Source organism: Bufo gargarizans, chromosome 2, assembly GCF_014858855.1.
Source record: "Bufo gargarizans isolate SCDJY-AF-19 chromosome 2, ASM1485885v1, whole genome shotgun sequence".
Lineage (NCBI taxonomy): Eukaryota > Metazoa > Chordata > Amphibia > Anura > Bufonidae > Bufo > Bufo gargarizans.
Window position 1 is genome coordinate 213,620,955 of NC_058081.1, and position 17,409 is coordinate 213,638,363.

At 41.7% G+C, this 17,409-nt stretch overlaps 1 protein-coding gene across 1 annotated transcript in view; it reads right to left on the minus strand.

Moving 5' to 3' along the window:
* Positions 1 to 17,409, minus strand: part of EXOC4 (exocyst complex component 4) — a 499,321-nt gene that overhangs the window by 38,634 nt on the left and 443,278 nt on the right. The window contains exon 17 of the mRNA XM_044279994.1: positions 10,098 to 10,257. Coding sequence (XP_044135929.1) covers positions 10,098 to 10,257 — 160 coding nt within the window. The remainder of the gene's footprint in view (positions 1 to 10,097; positions 10,258 to 17,409) is intronic.

Here is a 17,409-nt window from a genome sequence, read left to right on the forward strand (position 1 = left end):
TGCCATTGTCTTTATCTTGGAATGGTCAAGGCTGTCCAAGGTCATTGGCGTTTGAAGGTAAATTCTTAGATATAGAGAAAAGGAATAAGACAGGCACTCACAATCTGGGACCTGACGCACAAGATGGGGAAGATTTTGAAAAAGAAGCCTCAATAATGAAAGAACAATTTTTAGTGAAAAATTACCCGATACAACTATTAGAAGATTCATTAAATAAGATTAGAGAAATGGATCGAAAAACTTTTTTCGAGCCAAAAGGAAACGTCACTAATCAAAGCCAAAAACAAGAAGAAAAAATTAGGATTATACTACCATATAACACACAATATAATCAAAACAAATTGGCACCATGTATTGAAAGACAAGATAATGGGTCCCCTAATTACAGATGTTCCTTGCATAACATATACAAAAGCACCAAATTTATCCAGTAAAATAGCACCTACAATAAAACCAATAAAAAAATCTAAAGACCTAATCCCACATGGATGGTTCAATTTAAAAGGGTTCTACAAATGTGGTAGGTGCCAAAACTGTAAAATTACTAAATTCCCTAGAAAAAGTTAGTATGCTCTACTAATAACTCTTACTCATGGGAAATAAGAGAATTCCTATCTTGCAACTCCACAAATGTAATATACATAATAGAATGCCCATGCAAGTAACAATATGTGGAAAGAACTAAAAGGAAAAACATGCATTATCCCTTCACTTCAAACAACACCATAATAAAGACCCAAGTGGAATGATATTTACAGCTTTTGAGAAAGTGAAAGTACAGTGGAGAGGCGGAAATCATATTTCTAAAATGTCAAGACAGGAGCCTAGACGTATCTATGATTTTGAAACTTTAATGCCTGGAGGCCTCAACTCAGATTTTGAGATCTTCGGTTTCCTGTAAATTTGGGTTGTGGGTCTTTCACTGATGGGACATCGTGTGTCTGGCCGATTTCTTGGCACCACGATTTCCCCTCGGAGTAAGACCCACGGCCCTTTTACTACATACGAATATTACATACCAAATTGTAGCAATTTCCATCAAAACAGATTGCATTAGAACCTTAAGAAAACTATGAATACAAGTTAGAACAAGAGTGTTTATTCATCAGCATAGCAATGCTTTTTACTTTGAAAGATTTAAAGAAAAATGGGATTAAACAAGGATGAGGGCTTCAATAACAAATTCTTTTCTATCTAGAATACTTTTCAGACTATTTAGAAAACAATAGCAACAAAACGCATCACATTGAAAAAAACGCATCAAAAACGTAAGACAAACGCATGCAATATTTTACAATATTTTATAGTGTCTTAAGGTTTTTTCTTGAAAATGCTTTTTATTTCTTAAATATAAGACAAAGAAAGATTATTAATGGGAATACAAGATATTAATCACTACTTTGTATGGCAATTGTTTTTTTACTTAATCCATCCCACATTTTACATTCATTCCATCCCACATCTTATGGCAAATCCAGAACATGGGCATATAAAAGCAGGAAAGACTCGAGTCCTATTCAAGGCCACTGAGGAAGAGGTGGTACACCTCGAAACGCGTCTGGCGGTATTGGATGGGACCCTCTTTTTTGATAATACTACGTGCCCATTCCACCTATCCTTAAATTCGGAGACTGTGTAATTCGCCAATAATTTGAATAACACTCCGTTGCAAGTATTACAGAAAATCTGCATCTAGCGATAATACTATGTGCCCATTTCACCTATCAAAGTAGGAGACTGTGTAATTCGCAAACAATTTGAATAATACTCCATTGCAAGTATAATAGAAAATCGGCATCTCGCAAATAAGGAGTAACATGTGACTTTTCGTGCTATCATGTGAGCGACCCGAAATCACGTGAGACGCAGTCAGTGTAGCGAGGCCTGCTACACGAAACTACCAGACGGAAAGACACAGAGCCGGCGCAGCCACGTCAGGACGGGTGAGTGGCTGTGTAGCGGGTGGGACGCCCCCGACTCTTGTGAGTAGAGACGTTCGATATCAATACGTTCAACATAACAACTATTTTGCTATTCTATCCATCAATTGTAACTCTTATCAGGAGGATACAAGTAATAATTGACTTATGCTCAAGATTTATACTCCAACTTTGACCTTTTTCATTAAGCTTTTTCACTAACCCTGAATGAAAATACAGGATACTACATCTACAACTGACTTTTGCTCAAGATTTATATTAACTTTAACTTGGTCCACTAACCCTAAGTGACCACATGGGGTAACACAATTTGCACAAGAATTCTAATATACAATTCCTGGAATTGTCGGTGAAATCAAGAGACACTTCTTTTTACACTATTTTACTATCTTACTTTTTTATTTTCAAGCCATTTTACTTTTTAGTTATTCATATTATTTATATTCAATATATGTATGCACTATTTATTCATTTTATATTTCAATATATGCACGCACTATTTGTGAGATAATGAGTTATACACTCCTCTCATAGTACCACCTGCATCTATTACAGACAATTGTAGGTAGTTTTAACAGTTTTTAACTATTCATATTAAATAAATTAGTATTTTAATTAGTCCCAGATGGTGAGTGCCTGTCTTATTCCTTTTCTCTATTAACAATTATTTTTGTGACGGGGTGAGTCACATAATACAGAGCACCCTCACCAAGTTTGAAAAGGAAGGAGAGCCACTACAAACTTAATTCTTAGATATGGTGAAAGCCATCTACCAATCATCAAAAGCTCTGCTTATTACCCAGAGACAATTATCCAAATGGTTTAAACTAGCAACATTTGGGTGACGTTTTAATCTCTTAAATCTGTCCTACACATCATTTACATAGCCACATCCACTTTTCAAAAAAGCCCTTTTTTGCAATTTTTTTTAAAGCCACAATTCTGGAGTGCAGGGCTGGATAATCCCCCCTCTTAGAGTTTAAAGATCACTCTAAGCAAATAAGTTTTGCCAGCAAGGATCATGAATAACTGGGGGCAAGATTATAACCAATAGTAAATAAGTACAATCTGCCTAAATGCCAACTCCTTTACCATGCACAGCAATTTAGCAAGATCAAGAGCACTGACGTAACTAGAAATGACTGGGCCACACAGTACATTTTTTGCAACCCCCTCCTCCCATGCAATGCCCACTCCTGTGGCTGGTCAAGATCACTCTCACAGACACTTCGTCTGTTCCCTACATTTTCTCTGTATATAATGTTATAATACTGTTGAGGGGCCCTGACAATAAAATTTTTTACTTCTCCTCCTGGGTGGGCCCTTTCTGAGTTTGGGCCCCAAAGCAGTGGCTTCCCCTATTGTTATGCTCCTGATCAAGAGGATATGTTAATGGAACCGATTTGTCTAAGGAAAGATCAGAAATAAATTATTAAAGGGGTTAAACAATGTAAGAAAAGCCACACACTTTGAAAAAGTGGAGAGAAATACAATTGAAAATAGTACTCATAGTTTTTCAAGCAAGGCATTGCCCAATAAAACTAGATTACAGCAGCTACCTTCAAGGGGTGGTCCAGTTTCCTATTTTGAAGATCTATCCTAAGCATACTCAAGGAATAAATGTGGGTAAATAGCAACAATTTACTGTATAAAGCAATTTTAAACAATCTACTTGGACTTTTTGATAATCTCAGCAAATTGGTCCTGCTCCCAAATTAATACTGTTGACTTTTAAGTGAGATCCATCATCCATGCTCTGCAAACAGAGCAGTGAGACTCATTATCGGTCAATAGCCAGTTGATACAGGGGGTTTAACACTGAAACACCAGGTCCACCATTAAAGAAAAATTCCTGAAAAATGTTTTATTCTCTGACCTGTTAGAAGGTTACATGATGTAATCTGTAGTGAAGGTAATCTTCTTACCAGTGTCTGTATTTGTGAGTTATAACCTCTCTTCTGATACTCAGCTGTGTCATGTGACCAACTCTCTGCTCTTCAGCTGACACAGGACAGGAAGTCAGTTATTTGTCTATTAATTCCTATGAAACGGACATTGAGGCTCCCATAGGAATACATAGAGAAACTGACTTCCTGTCCACACATAAGATGCTGTGTCAGTTGGTGAGTCTGATTGCTGGTCACATGACACAGCTGAGAAGCAAAAGGGAGGTATAACTCACTAATACAGTTACTGGTAAGAAAAGGACATTGACTACAGTTTACATCATGCATCAAGTAAGAAGATTACATTCACTACACTTTACATCATGTACCTTTCTAGCAGGTCAGAGAATACTTTTTTTTTTGCAGTAGTCCTTCTTTAAGCCAGTACCAGATGACTGCCTGCCGGCCGATTGTAAAGTGAAGCAGTTGTAGAATAAAAAAAATCTAATTTCTGGAATTTCTTTATATGTAGCATTAGTATCTATATACATACATATAACCCGTATAGATTTAGAACAGTCTAGGAGCTGCTATTAGTATTAACAAGTGACGAGGGCACGGCGATGGGAAGTAGAGGCATTCAGCAGGATGAGGAAAGCTGGAACACAGTCAGGCTAGGAACATGCGTAGGACAACTTTCATTAACACGAGCAGCAGGGGATCCCTTCCAGAGGCTTATATGCCATGGATAATTCATTTCCTGTTGTACATATGACTCCTGACACATTGTCACTGACGGATAACATGACAAACGCCAGCAATTAGCACCCCCCCCCTTTTACAAGATTTGGCAGCTGCACCCAGCTCTGGCTCCCACCACACTACATGAAATAAGAAGGTCAGGGGACTACTGTCTGTTATTACAATAGAGACGTTCAATGCATCCAAGTGCAACACACTTAGCTTTGAATATTCATTGAAGAATGTTGCCGTTTGGCTGGTATCACAAAACACACAGGGGCTGAATTTCTGTCTTTTAGAAGACGAAGAGAGGAAGCTTTGTGCTTCACTAGTCCATTTACAATAGCTAAACGGATGCCCGAAAAGGGCAAAAAAGGAAAAGTTATGACTGCTTTCACATTCTCCATTGACACCACTGGCCCAAATGTTATCATGTAAAGTGATAGGAGGTCTGGGAAAAAAATTACATTTAAGAAGGCATGCACTATATTAAAGTGTACCACCACCCCAAAACACAATACATCAAAACTTGCCACCTGATATATTATTATTTTTGCCACCCATAATTTACATATAAGCAATGCAGCAACACTGAATTATAAAAAAAAAAACGTATTTTATGCAAATGATTTATGTAATCCATCACTGGGTTTTAAGCACCATCTTTATCTTATATCATTTAGAAGACTTAGCTTTTACACCTTTATAGCATGATGTTTTCTTTTCCGTTACTGTTGGTGTACTGTAAGAGCTCACATGACAGTTACGGCTAGCTAAAATGTATGCAAACCTGTATCTCTCAAAAAAAAAGAGAACACCCAGTGGCAAACACCCTGAAAAAGCTGGATGTATTTTTGGCTTAGCCATCTATTGGAAAATAGGGAGACAAGGGGGTAGCCCTTCCCTCACTCCAGGCTGTAACTCCCCTGCCCTAACCCTGCCTCTATGCAGTCTACTTGACACCCGGCTACTTGTGCCGTCAGCCTCAGTAGCAGCGCGATTCCGTCTATCGCGCGGACTCCAGCACGATCCTGTAATTCAGTGAGTCCGCGCGATAGACGGGATCCCGCTGCTACTGAGGCCGGCGGCGCATGCGCCGCCTGTAAAAGCGCGGTCCCGGCGACTGAGCCGGGTGTCAATTAGACTGCATAGAGGCGGGGTTAGGGCAGGGGAGTTACAGCCTGGCGTGAGGGAAGGGCTACCCCCTTGACTTCTATCATGACTTGTGGAGCTGGAGAAGAGTACTTTATAAGGCGATTTTTTCATGCATATACATGGCAGAAAAGCGGGACAAGACTGTATGATAACACAATGAGGATGATCTATAAGGTACTTTTGATAGTTTATTAAGTGAAATGCAGGTGAAAGGTTCGCTTTAAGTGTTTTTTCCTTATTTCTTGTATGTTTTATTCCCCCATCTTTGGGCCTGAGGGAGTCTCCTGTTCCTTCAGCTGGGAAGGAACAGGACTTTGTCCTGACATTATTTCCAGGGCCCTTTAGGGTCAGATAGGGCTCTAGGTTCCTGCTTATAAACATTCCTACCATCGAGGTCTGTTCATACTGATAGTAGTCAGGGCTCGGTTTAGGGATTCACTAGGTGGTGACCTTTCCCCTTTCCCTAGTTTCCAGGCCTTGTACCTTTTCCCTTCCCTCGTGTTCATTGTGGAGTTTACTACCCACACAGCGCCGTGACAGTTTCTCTGGGAGATACCTCTTTGCATGTTATTTTCCCATGGAGTATTGCCAATAACCCCCTAAGATGTATCCAAGAGATCTTGCACAGCCAGACAGAATCCTACTCCATACTGATGAGGGCCAAACATCCATAAACAGCTGTCTGCAGATGGATATCTGGCTTGGTTATTTTCCCTTGTCATGTTCTAAGGCTTGCTAAAAAGTTGACCTACAATGTTATTTGCCTCGAAGCTCAAGTTGGATAACAATGGGGCCAATATACGAAAGGTGCATTCACACTTCGCTGACCTGCTGTGTTTCTTCCCGAAAACTGCCTGCTCATCAGTGAAGGATAAGAGCTGAATTTCGATTAACCTCCACTGTAAGATGATGAGTGATGGCTACTGCCATAATAGAAATTCATTGTTTCTGGGTAGTAGATCACTGTTTATACAGCATGATCTGCTGCCCAGAAATGATGATTGAGGTGTTCGCACAATCATTTCACCCGATGAACGAGGGTTTTGCTCATTCATCAGGTGATCTGCGGCACCTTTACACCAGCAGATTATTGGGAATGAGCATTCGTACAAACGTTTGTTCCCAATAATCTGCCCGACAGCTGGAGTTACAAATATATGGCGCAGCCACTTAATAAATTTGGTGCATTTCCAGGCAATCTACGTGCCAGTAGCTGAAATCTACAAGAACTAAGAGCTGGTATAGATTCAACTATCATTTAGGCTAAAGTAACAGTAAGTCTGTTGGTCCATGGGAGGCAATACCCCTTCCACTTTTCTCTCCACCTTTGAAAGTAGAAGTGAAAAGTCACAAGTATTGGTGCAAATATTGCATGTGCCATAATTTACAACTTTTTTACACCATCATGTAAAATCTTTAATAAAAGATGACTAATGGGTTATATTTAAACTCTAAACAATGTCCATACACAGACTTTTGATCAGTTTTTCATAATGGGGAAGGATTCACCAGACAAAGAAAATCCACCATATTAATGTCCTCTATCCACCAGAGTCCTCTCCGCTTCTTCTTCTATGCTAGCTATCTTCACACTCCACAGTAACTGTTTCTCACTCAGATTAATGGTTGTTTTATCATGTTACAAGGCTTATTGGACTTTGACTTAGAAAGCAACTTCCAAAAGGTGGCACCAGCAAGACTGTTCTCTTTCTTTAGAATATACCCCTTTGCATACTATTTTCCCATGGAGCAGTGCCACCAAGTCTTCATAATGAAAGCCATTACCTCCTAAGTTGTCATAGGGGTTCTCTGATTTTGAGAATACAGTACCTACTAGGTTTAAGGGTTTCATGACAATAAGCTGATCACAATGATCAGCTGCAAACTGTGGAGAAATCTGGCAGTAAGTGTTCAATTTCCCTGCAGTGCCACTACAGGACAAATGAAGCATTACAGTCATCCATTCAAATCATTGACCTGTTCCTGTATTGAAGTTTCCTTTGGGAAACAGTTTCTGAAAGTTAGGGAAAAAATACATCGCAGTTTTGCATTTCAGCAAGTCATCAAGCATTTCAATAAATTCTGATTCTAAAGGCCTATATTTTCTCTCAAGTGATAAAACATGCCTTGCTACAATGTGAAAAGAAAGTGACCACCACTTCTGCTTATGTGCATTGATTCATGGAAAAGCTATTTTGCTGTATACACATAATCACATCCCAGCTTCCAGAGTACTGTTAACCCATTTTCTCAGCAAAGCTATGCCTATCTGCAGTGTCAGCGAAAAGTACAAAGCAAAAAACAGGCCACCGCTCAAAGAAAGAAGGTTCCTTCTGCCTAACGGAAAGAATGGATCGGCCAGTCTTCCACAGTTAGATAGATAACTTTCTGCATACCTGAAAATGTTATGGGATGTGCAGAATAACACTATACACAGATCAGGTGTATGTGAGAAAAGACCAGTACTTATATAGAAACGTTTCTTAAATGTTTATGTTCCAAAACTTTTTGGGAACTTTTAAGTGTCTAGTAAAGAGGTACAGTTGACTGTTAACCCTTTCCTGTATTTGGAAGCTTCAGGTCAATTAACCACACATGCAGTATGCCAAAGTCATTGTGGCATCTAGGTGGTTGGAGAGTAGGAGTGGGCTCTGTGGCCCACAAATGTGATCCATCTCATGGAATGCCTTTCAGTTTACTACTAACAATATGCAATAATACTTTGGTATAGTGAGAAGTCTGAAGATCACATTGTGAAGTCCTCTAGTGGGACAAACAATTTTATAATGGCTTGATAATAAAATAACCTATTATATAAACTGCAAAGTGAACAAGGTAAATACGTTTTTTTTTCAATTGCCCACATTTGGTACTGTAATAAATTGTACCGAACCATAAAATAGAGGAAACACATTATTTATGCCACAGGGTGAATGGTGCAAAATTTAAAATGCATAAAAGAATGGCAAATTAATGTTTTCTAATACTCTCAACCCTGAAAGTTAATCAAGAATTTAAATTTACTTCAAAATCTTGCCAATGAAGAATACATTTTATCCCTAAAAAAAAAAAAAAAACTTGATGCAGCTATGTCAGTGCCCAATCCTAAATGAGTTAAACATCTGTGCACCATAAGACCATGCAGAGTGTAGTGTAGGTTGGCCATCAGGAGGTACGTACCTGCACAGAACCTCTAGAAACACAGCAACTTTGATGATTTTCCTTAAAAGGTAAAGTGCAAGTATGGAGGGGTTTTGGTAACTCCCTCACTTGGCTGGACCTGTAAAAGAAAGCTTACTTATCTGTATCCCGGCGGTGGCTCCTTCTCTTCTCAGCCTGTGATGCTCCACTGGGCTCCATCACTGATAACATTCAGTTTGACGCCGTTTGCAGCCAGTCTCTGGCCGTAGTGATGACCAGCTCCACTTACATCATGATAAATCAGGCATCCTCAAACTGCGGCCCTCCAGCTGTTGTAAAACTACAACTCCCACAATGCCCTGCTGTAGGCTGACACCTGTAGGCTGTTCGGGCATGCTGGGAGTTGTAGTTTTGCAACAGCTGGAGGGCCACAGTTTGAGGATGCCTGTGATAAATGGTCACATGACACAAGAGGATGTGGTCACCGCCATTGCCAGTGATTAGTTGCAGGCGGCATCAAACCAAATGTTTTCAGCGGAGGGAGCACAGAGGAGCATCACAGGCCCGGAGGAGATGGAGCGGAGCGCCATCAGGAAGCAGATAAGTAAGCTTCTCTTTCAAGGTCCGGCCAAGTAGGGGGGTTTGCAAAAAAAACAAGCAAAACAACCCATTCATGCACAATCCCACTGAGATGTGTTTTATAAAAATATTTAGCATGGCCGCTTAGCAAATTTTCTGAATTTCTAAAATGCTAAATAAATACTCAGCTAAAATTCTAGTCCACATATGTGGATTAATATATTAGATCTTTTTCAGTAGCTACAAAGTTTTTATCATACAAATAGATTTTTTTTTGTAAAGGTATGTAGTAGTAATATAAAAAAAAGCCCACTGACACAAAGAGCAGAAGCACTCACCTAAGTGCTGTGCTCCTTTGGCACTGGTTGGCTCTCCAGAGAGGTGGGATTAGCTTAAGATGGTCTCATCGACCCCTATGAGCTTGAGTTTAAAGAAGACAATCACAGCTGATGGGCCCAGCGCTTAGCTGAGTGCTTTTGGCCTTTTGTTTTAGCGATCGTGAGGGTCTCCACACCTGGACCTTTACAATCAAAACTTCTGATATGTCACTATAACGTGTCAAAAGTTTTTTTTGAAAGTGTAATTACTCTTTAACCTTCTGACAATGATGAAGTCAGCATTTGGTAAAGGAAACAAGGAGCATTTGCTATATTACCTTGCAAAATCCAGATCAGCTTCACGGGACATAGTGATGTTGGTGAGGTTCTGCTGGAGGACAAATATATTTCTACACATCTTTTTGATGCCAGATTCACTGATGCGCTTGAAATACTGGGAGCCATTAATGAGAATGCAGGAAATTAAATGGCCTAGACCTATGGAAAAGAATGATTATTCAGCATAAAAGGTTAACAATACATTAGAACACAAAAATCTAGAAAAAGTATATGATATTATTACTATACATTAAATGGACATTACAATCATATGGTGGTTTGGCATAATGATCATAATGGCCATATCTTGGCATAGCGATTGCAATAGGCAAGTGCTGACATTTATGTACTCAGTTGTGGATGCAGGTTTTGCCAAACTGTCAAGAGAAAGCACCATTATATCAATAGTCACGTTAAATTGGCTTCTTATCAACCGTGGCTTTGTAAGAAGTGAATATGGAGTCTGATCCAGTGGTCACTTTTGCAAAGCTGCCAATGACTATGCCCTTGCATAGTGAACTCTGGCATAATACAAATGTAATACAGTTAGTATGATTGTAGCCCGGTGTGCAGCAAACTATCAATTCTCCCATAATAGTCTGCAGAAAACAGCCTATAATCTAGTGAAATCTAAAGATATATGAAGAGGCTCAAAGTCACTGCCTGAGACGCTTATTACACAGTGCTGAGGCCTACCAATTCAGCTGTTGACATCACTCACCGACATCTGGCTGTCTGCTCCCTTCTCAACCTGAGCATTAGAAAAGGAACAAAAGGAAACAAACTATTTTTATTTTTCTGCCCCCAGTGGTGCTCAGTTTACTTTGTGGTTGCCCCAAAACATTGTCCAGTCATTTGGTTGGACAGTCGCTATAACAGATTTCAAAACACTAAAGGTGTATTCCTAACCTTTCAACAAACTTTGCATTAAGAATAGCAGAGTGGCCATTATAAGACTTGTATTTGGCATTTGTTTTAAATTAGTTTTCCCCTATGCATGCTGAATGTCAGCAGTTATCTCAGACCTAACCTGGTGGGTAAAAATTAGCACCATCCACTGCAAAACTGAGATATAAACTATTAAGCTATTATACTGCAGCAGTTTCTTTTGCTGTGTATGTCTCTGATTTCTACCCCTCTCCATAGTTTGTTATTGACATAGGTAATCTGATCCTTCAGTGAGCTAGATGGATTCAAAGCAAATTTCAAAGAGAAAAGCATTTAACAGCTGTTAACATGAGAACTAAACATTTCTTTCTGATACGATTTATATTGCAAAGTTTCTTATGGTCGCTTATACTACTGATTTATGCAAAGTTGTGTGGCCATTTAAGCTATATTCAAAAGCCTGTGAGCTTTAAAGGACATTAGGAAATATTGCATTAATGGACCCATCAGTTGAAACTAGGGCTGCAGATATTGGCTATTTTTGTAATCAAGTATTCTATCGATTAATCCAGCAATAATCGAGTACTTTAACCACCTCCCGTCCGCCCATAGAGTATAAACGTCCGGGAGGTGGTTCTCTATTTCTGAATGGACGTTCCAGAACGTCCATTCAGAAACTGCAGCTGCACGCTAATCGTGCAGCTGCTGATCGGGTTGCCCGCTGTCAGTGACAGCAGGGCAACCCAGAGAGAAGGCAGGGACAGTGCCCAGGTGTCCCTGCCTTCTGGATCGCTGCATACACATGCGCTTCCTGTTCCGGAGAGTGCAGGAGCTGTGTGAGGTCTTTCAGAGACCTCGATCAGCCCTGCACTGAGGCTTTACAGCCTCTCTGGGGGAGGGGGGGGGGGGTGTATTTCTCCTGTAACTGGGGCTACTATGTCAGCATTGCCAGGGGGGGGGGGGCAGAGGGGGCCACGGCCCCCCTACATCACGCTGTGCCCCCCCAAGTGAGCCGCCGCAGTCGGGCACAGGGAGATGAGCGCTTCCATTGCACTCATCTCCATAACCATCTGCCTGTGCTGCAGCGGTGCAGGGGAGGGAGAGGCGTGTCCCCTTCCCCTGTGCCATCAGCTGCCCCCTCAGTGCCATCAGGCTCCCCCTCCAGTGCTGCCAGCTTGCCCCCTCATTGCCACCAGCTTGCCCCCCAGATCTTCATTTGGACGCCTGCAACCACCCCCTTGTAGTCACCCTGGACATGCAAGTACCATAAGTACCATAATTATCATTCATGTTATTGTGCACACAAACGAATTAGTGTGAAGACTGCTGTATATGATTGGCAGGCACTTTATTAGTGTATAAATGGATATGGTGCAGTGTCTATGTCTACAAAGGGATTATATCTATCCCCTAAATCTATATAGGGCTTTGACCCTGTCTATTGTTGTTTTTTCTGACTGTATTACCCAGAGTATTGATTGGTAGTGTATGGCTGCAATGCAGGGGCATCGCTAGTTTAAAACATTCGGGGTCTGGGCCCCGGATGTTTTGTCTCATGCCCGAATGTCCTGTCTGCCTGCTAGATACAACTGTATTGCCGTACACAGAACGGCAATACAATTGAATCTTACACTGGGAAGAGGCGAAGGACCTTTGGTGACATCACAGGTCATGTGATCAGCAAAACAGGGTGTGATAGGATGACCTGGATGATGTCACCATCATGTGACCAGTGCAGGATTGGACACCGGAGTGAAGAGGAGAAGGAGCCTAATGGTGATGTCTGTACAGGAGAGGTAAGTGAAGGGAGAGGCAGAGCAATGCTGGGAGTTGTAGTTATTTAACTGGGATGTATGTTAGGGCTGAAGGGAGGGATGTTATTGACATGGAACTGTGTGCTTTGAGGTGGCTGGGGGAGGGAGTGATGTTATTTACATGGGACTGTATGTTGAAAGTGGATGGTGGGGGGGGGAATGATGTTTATGTACATGGGACTTAATGTTTAGGCTACGTTCACACTTGGGGATCCGCTTGTGAGATCCGTTTCAAGGCTCTCACAAGCAGCCCCAAATGCATCAGTTTAACCCCAGTGCGTTCTGAATGGATGCGGATCCATTCAGAATGCATTCGTTCGGCTCCATGCGGTCCCCCGTTCCATTTTGGAGGCGGACCCCAAAATGCTGCAAGCAGCGTTTGTGTCCGCATGGCCTTGCGGAGCCAAACTGATCCGTCCTGACTTACAATGTAAGTCAATAGGGACGGATCTCTTTGCATTGACACAAAATGGTGCAATTGTAAACGGATCCGTCCCCCATTGACTTTTAATGTAAGTCACGACGTATTGGAACTTAGAAATTCAAATCTAATACAAACGGATCGGTCCTGAACGGATGCATTGGTTTGTATTATCGGTGCGGATACGTCCTGTACAAGTACAGGACAGATACGCACGAACGCAAGTGTGAAAGTAGCCTTAGGGGGTGAGGTTTACATGGGATTGTGCGTTGGAGGCAGCTGGGGAGGAGGTGATGTTATTTACATGGGACTGTATGGTGGAGGGAGGATTATAACTGCAGGGGGCACTGCAGATCCAGGGGACATTATAGGCGGTCTTATTACTACTTGGGGCTCTATAGGAGGACCTTTTAGATCCGCCTTATTTCTACTAAGCGCACTATGGGGCCCTTATTACTACTGAGGGGTCTGTAGGGAGCTTTATTACCACTGGGGGAACAATAGGGTGTCTTATTTCTACTGGGGACTCTGTGAGGGTATTATTAATATGGGAGGGCTCTTCTAATAATGGGGGCATTGTTGAGGAGCATTATCACGGTTGGGGCAGTGTTACTAATGGCATTCTAGAAGGGAATTACTATTGGTGGGACTATGAGGAGCACTATTACTATGGGGGGGCAGTAATGTTTCTTTAGAATAGTATTTGGGGGTATGGGGGGGGGGGGGTTGAGGTTTTGGCACAGCAAGCAGCAGGATGTGGGGACTCCAGTTGGGGGATAATGATAGAATGTGAGGAAGCTAAGATGTGTGTCACACTCTGCAGAGACGAGGCAGCTGAGAGAAGATGTCCAGACCGAGTGAAGATGATGACAGAGAGGAGACGTCACGTCACCTGGAGGTGACAGGTAAGTGCTGCTGTATAGCAAGTACAGCATAGTGCGGGGGGGGGGGGGGGGGGACATATTTATTGGGGCTTGTGCCCCGGATCTTTTGAGACCCTAGCAACGCCCCTGCTGCAATGACTGACAGCCTGACACTGGTGATAATCTCATTGTAATGTCATCCATGATGAGGAAGATTGTGTCCTATTCATGTTAATACTGATGCCTGTTAGGTTATTGAACTGTATATCCCCTGATGAGCCCAGGTCATTGGTATGGGTGAAACACGTAGGGACTACATATTTATACCAATAGTGCATTTGGCATCGTAATGTACGGCTGCGCTGTAAGAGTGCACCATTGTGAGCATTAAACAGCCACCTTGAATGTGTATCATAGAATACCTCTTTTCTCTTACTCTAACGACACAGTGGATCTAGCATATACTTATATGGTGCAACAATTTGTGAATACATCTCTATTGTTTTCTGTATTTAGATCAGGTCATCACTTAGGAGACCGTGGTCAGACCCAGTCCAATTGTCATCGAACAGGGGCAAACTAGGGCAATACAGGAGGTTCCTGAACACGGGATCGCCCTTATCGTGCGGCTATTCAGTTTTTTAGGCAGGACTAAATATCTTAGGGCCATACCTAGGTACAGGCCCAATTCAGAAGCAGAAGAAGAAGAAAGGGATCCGCTCACCACTGTCCCCTCAGGGTAGGTGCTCAAGTCCAAAATTGAGACACCCCTCAAAGCTAAGTTGAATTAATATAGTATAAAGGACTGGCACTCATATGGAATAAGACCATGATTTATTGAGAATACAAGAAATAAAAATAGAAATAAAATTCAGCCTGTCAATGTGCAGTCTCATTAAAATACAATCAAACACAATCAGATATAAAAACTCCTAGGATAGTAAATGGTGTAGGAGCCGATGGCACTCTGCTCAACCTGTATGAATCTTGTCTTGGACTGACAAAAGTGCAGTCGGTTTCCACCACCCTAAAATGGTATTCCTCTCAAAATAACCATGTATCGTCCCACAGACAGCAACTGATTAAACCCCGTGGGTTTCTGTGTGTCAAATGTCCCGTATCCACGGACTCCAGAATGGCCGGGTAATCAGTGCTCTCTTTAAAACAATGTATCTATCTCCGCAACAGCTGTTGCAAACAAATAGCCAAATAATCCACTTTCAGTGAGGCAAAATGTCTGTCCGCAATGACTTTTCACTGTTGCAAACAGATAATCTACTGTCTGTAATAGCCAGCGGAATAAGTCCTTACTGAAAAGGGTGACAGTACGATCGCTGTATAGTATTACACGCAAGTACGCTGTCGTTTGTAATGCTGATTATTACAGGGAGTGCAGAATTATTAGGCAAGTTGTATTTTTGAGGATTAATTTTATTATTGAACAACAACCATGTTCTCAATGAACCCAAAAAACTCATTAATATCAAAGCTGAATATTTTTGGAAGTAGTTTTTAGTTTGTTTTTAGTTTTAGCTATTTTAGGGGGATATCTGTGTGTGCAGGTGACTATTACTGTGCATAATTATTAGGCAACTTAACAAAAAACAAATATATACCCATTTCAATTATTTATTTTTACCAGTGAAACCAATATAACATCTCAACATTCACAAATATAAATTTCTGACATTCAAGAACAAAACAAAAACAAATCAGTGACCAATATAGCCACCTTTCTTTGCAAGGACACTCAAAAGCCTGCCATCCATGGATTTTGTCAGTGTTTTGATCTGTTCACCATCAACATTGCGTGCAGCAGCAACCACAGCCTCCCAGACACTGTTCAGAGAGGTGTACTGTTTTCCCTCCTTGTAAATCTCACATTTGATGATGGACCACAGGTTCTCAATGGGGTTCAGATCAGGTGAACAAGGAGGCCATGTCATTAGATTTTCTTCTTTTATACCCTTTCTTGCCAGCCACGCTGTGGAGTACTTGGACGCGTGTGATGGAGCATAGTCCTGCATGAAAATCATGTTTTTCTTGAAGGATGCAGACTTCTTCCTGTACCACTGCTTGAAGAAGGTGTCTTCCAGAAACTGGCAGTAGGACTGGGAGTTGAGCTTGACTCCATCCTCAACCCGAAAAGGCCCCACAAGCTCATCTTTGATGATACCAGCCCAAACCAGTACTCCACCTCCACCTTGCTGGCGTCTGAGTCGGACTGGAGCTCTCTGCCCTTTACCAATCCAGCCACGGGCCCATCCATCTGGCCCATCAAGACTCACTCTCATTTCATCAGTCCATAAAACCTTAGAAAAATCAGTCTTGAGATATTTCTTGGCCCAGTCTTGACGTTTCAGCTTGTGTGTCTTGTTCAGGGGTTGTCGTCTTTCAGCCTTTCTTACCTTGGCCATGTCTCTGAGTATTGCACACCTTGTGCTTTTGGGCACTCCAGTGATGTTGCAGCTCTGAAATATGGCCAAACTGGTGGCAAGTGGCATCTTGGCAGCTGCACGCTTGACTTTTCTCAGTTCATGGGCAGTTATTTTGCACCTTGGTTTTTCCACACGCTTCTTGCGACCCTGTTGACTATTTTGAATGAAACGCTTGATTGTTCGATGATCACGCTTCAGAAGCTTTGCAATTTTAAGAGTGCTGCATCCCTCTGCAAGATATCTCACTATTTTTGACTTTTCTGAGCCTGTCAAGTCCTTCTTTTGACCCATTTTGCCAAAGGAAAGGAAGTTGTCAAATAATTATGCACACCTGATATAGGGTGTTGATGTCATTAGACCACACCCCTTCTCATTACAGAGATGCACATCACCTAATATGCTTAATTGGTAGTAGGCTTTCGAGCCTATACAGCTTGGAGTAAGACAACATGCATAAAGAGGATGATGTGGTCAAAATACTCATTTGCCTAATAATTCTGCACTCCCTGTAGATAGGTTAGCTTTTTCATAGGATATTGTACTTCTTGTATATTTCCCCACAGGTGTGGGCTTACCTCCGCCTGCGCTCTATTTGGTGGAACTGATAATTTAGTCTTTCTTTCCGCTCTATATGCCGGCGTCCCGGCTGCGGTATTGGTATTCCTCGTGTTAATCACCGCTGCTTCTCATGTGATGTTCCTGTGTGAGGTATGCGGCTACGTTACTTCCGAGCGCTAGCGGGATGACGTATTAGATCCTTTCTGGTAGGTATTAAAGGAAATCCTTCTCTTCATGGAAAAGTGCACTTTACTCCAAATACGATTCGGGGTATCTAGTCCAGGATTATTGCCAGGATTTTTCACCAAACGCGTTTCGGGGAGACGCTG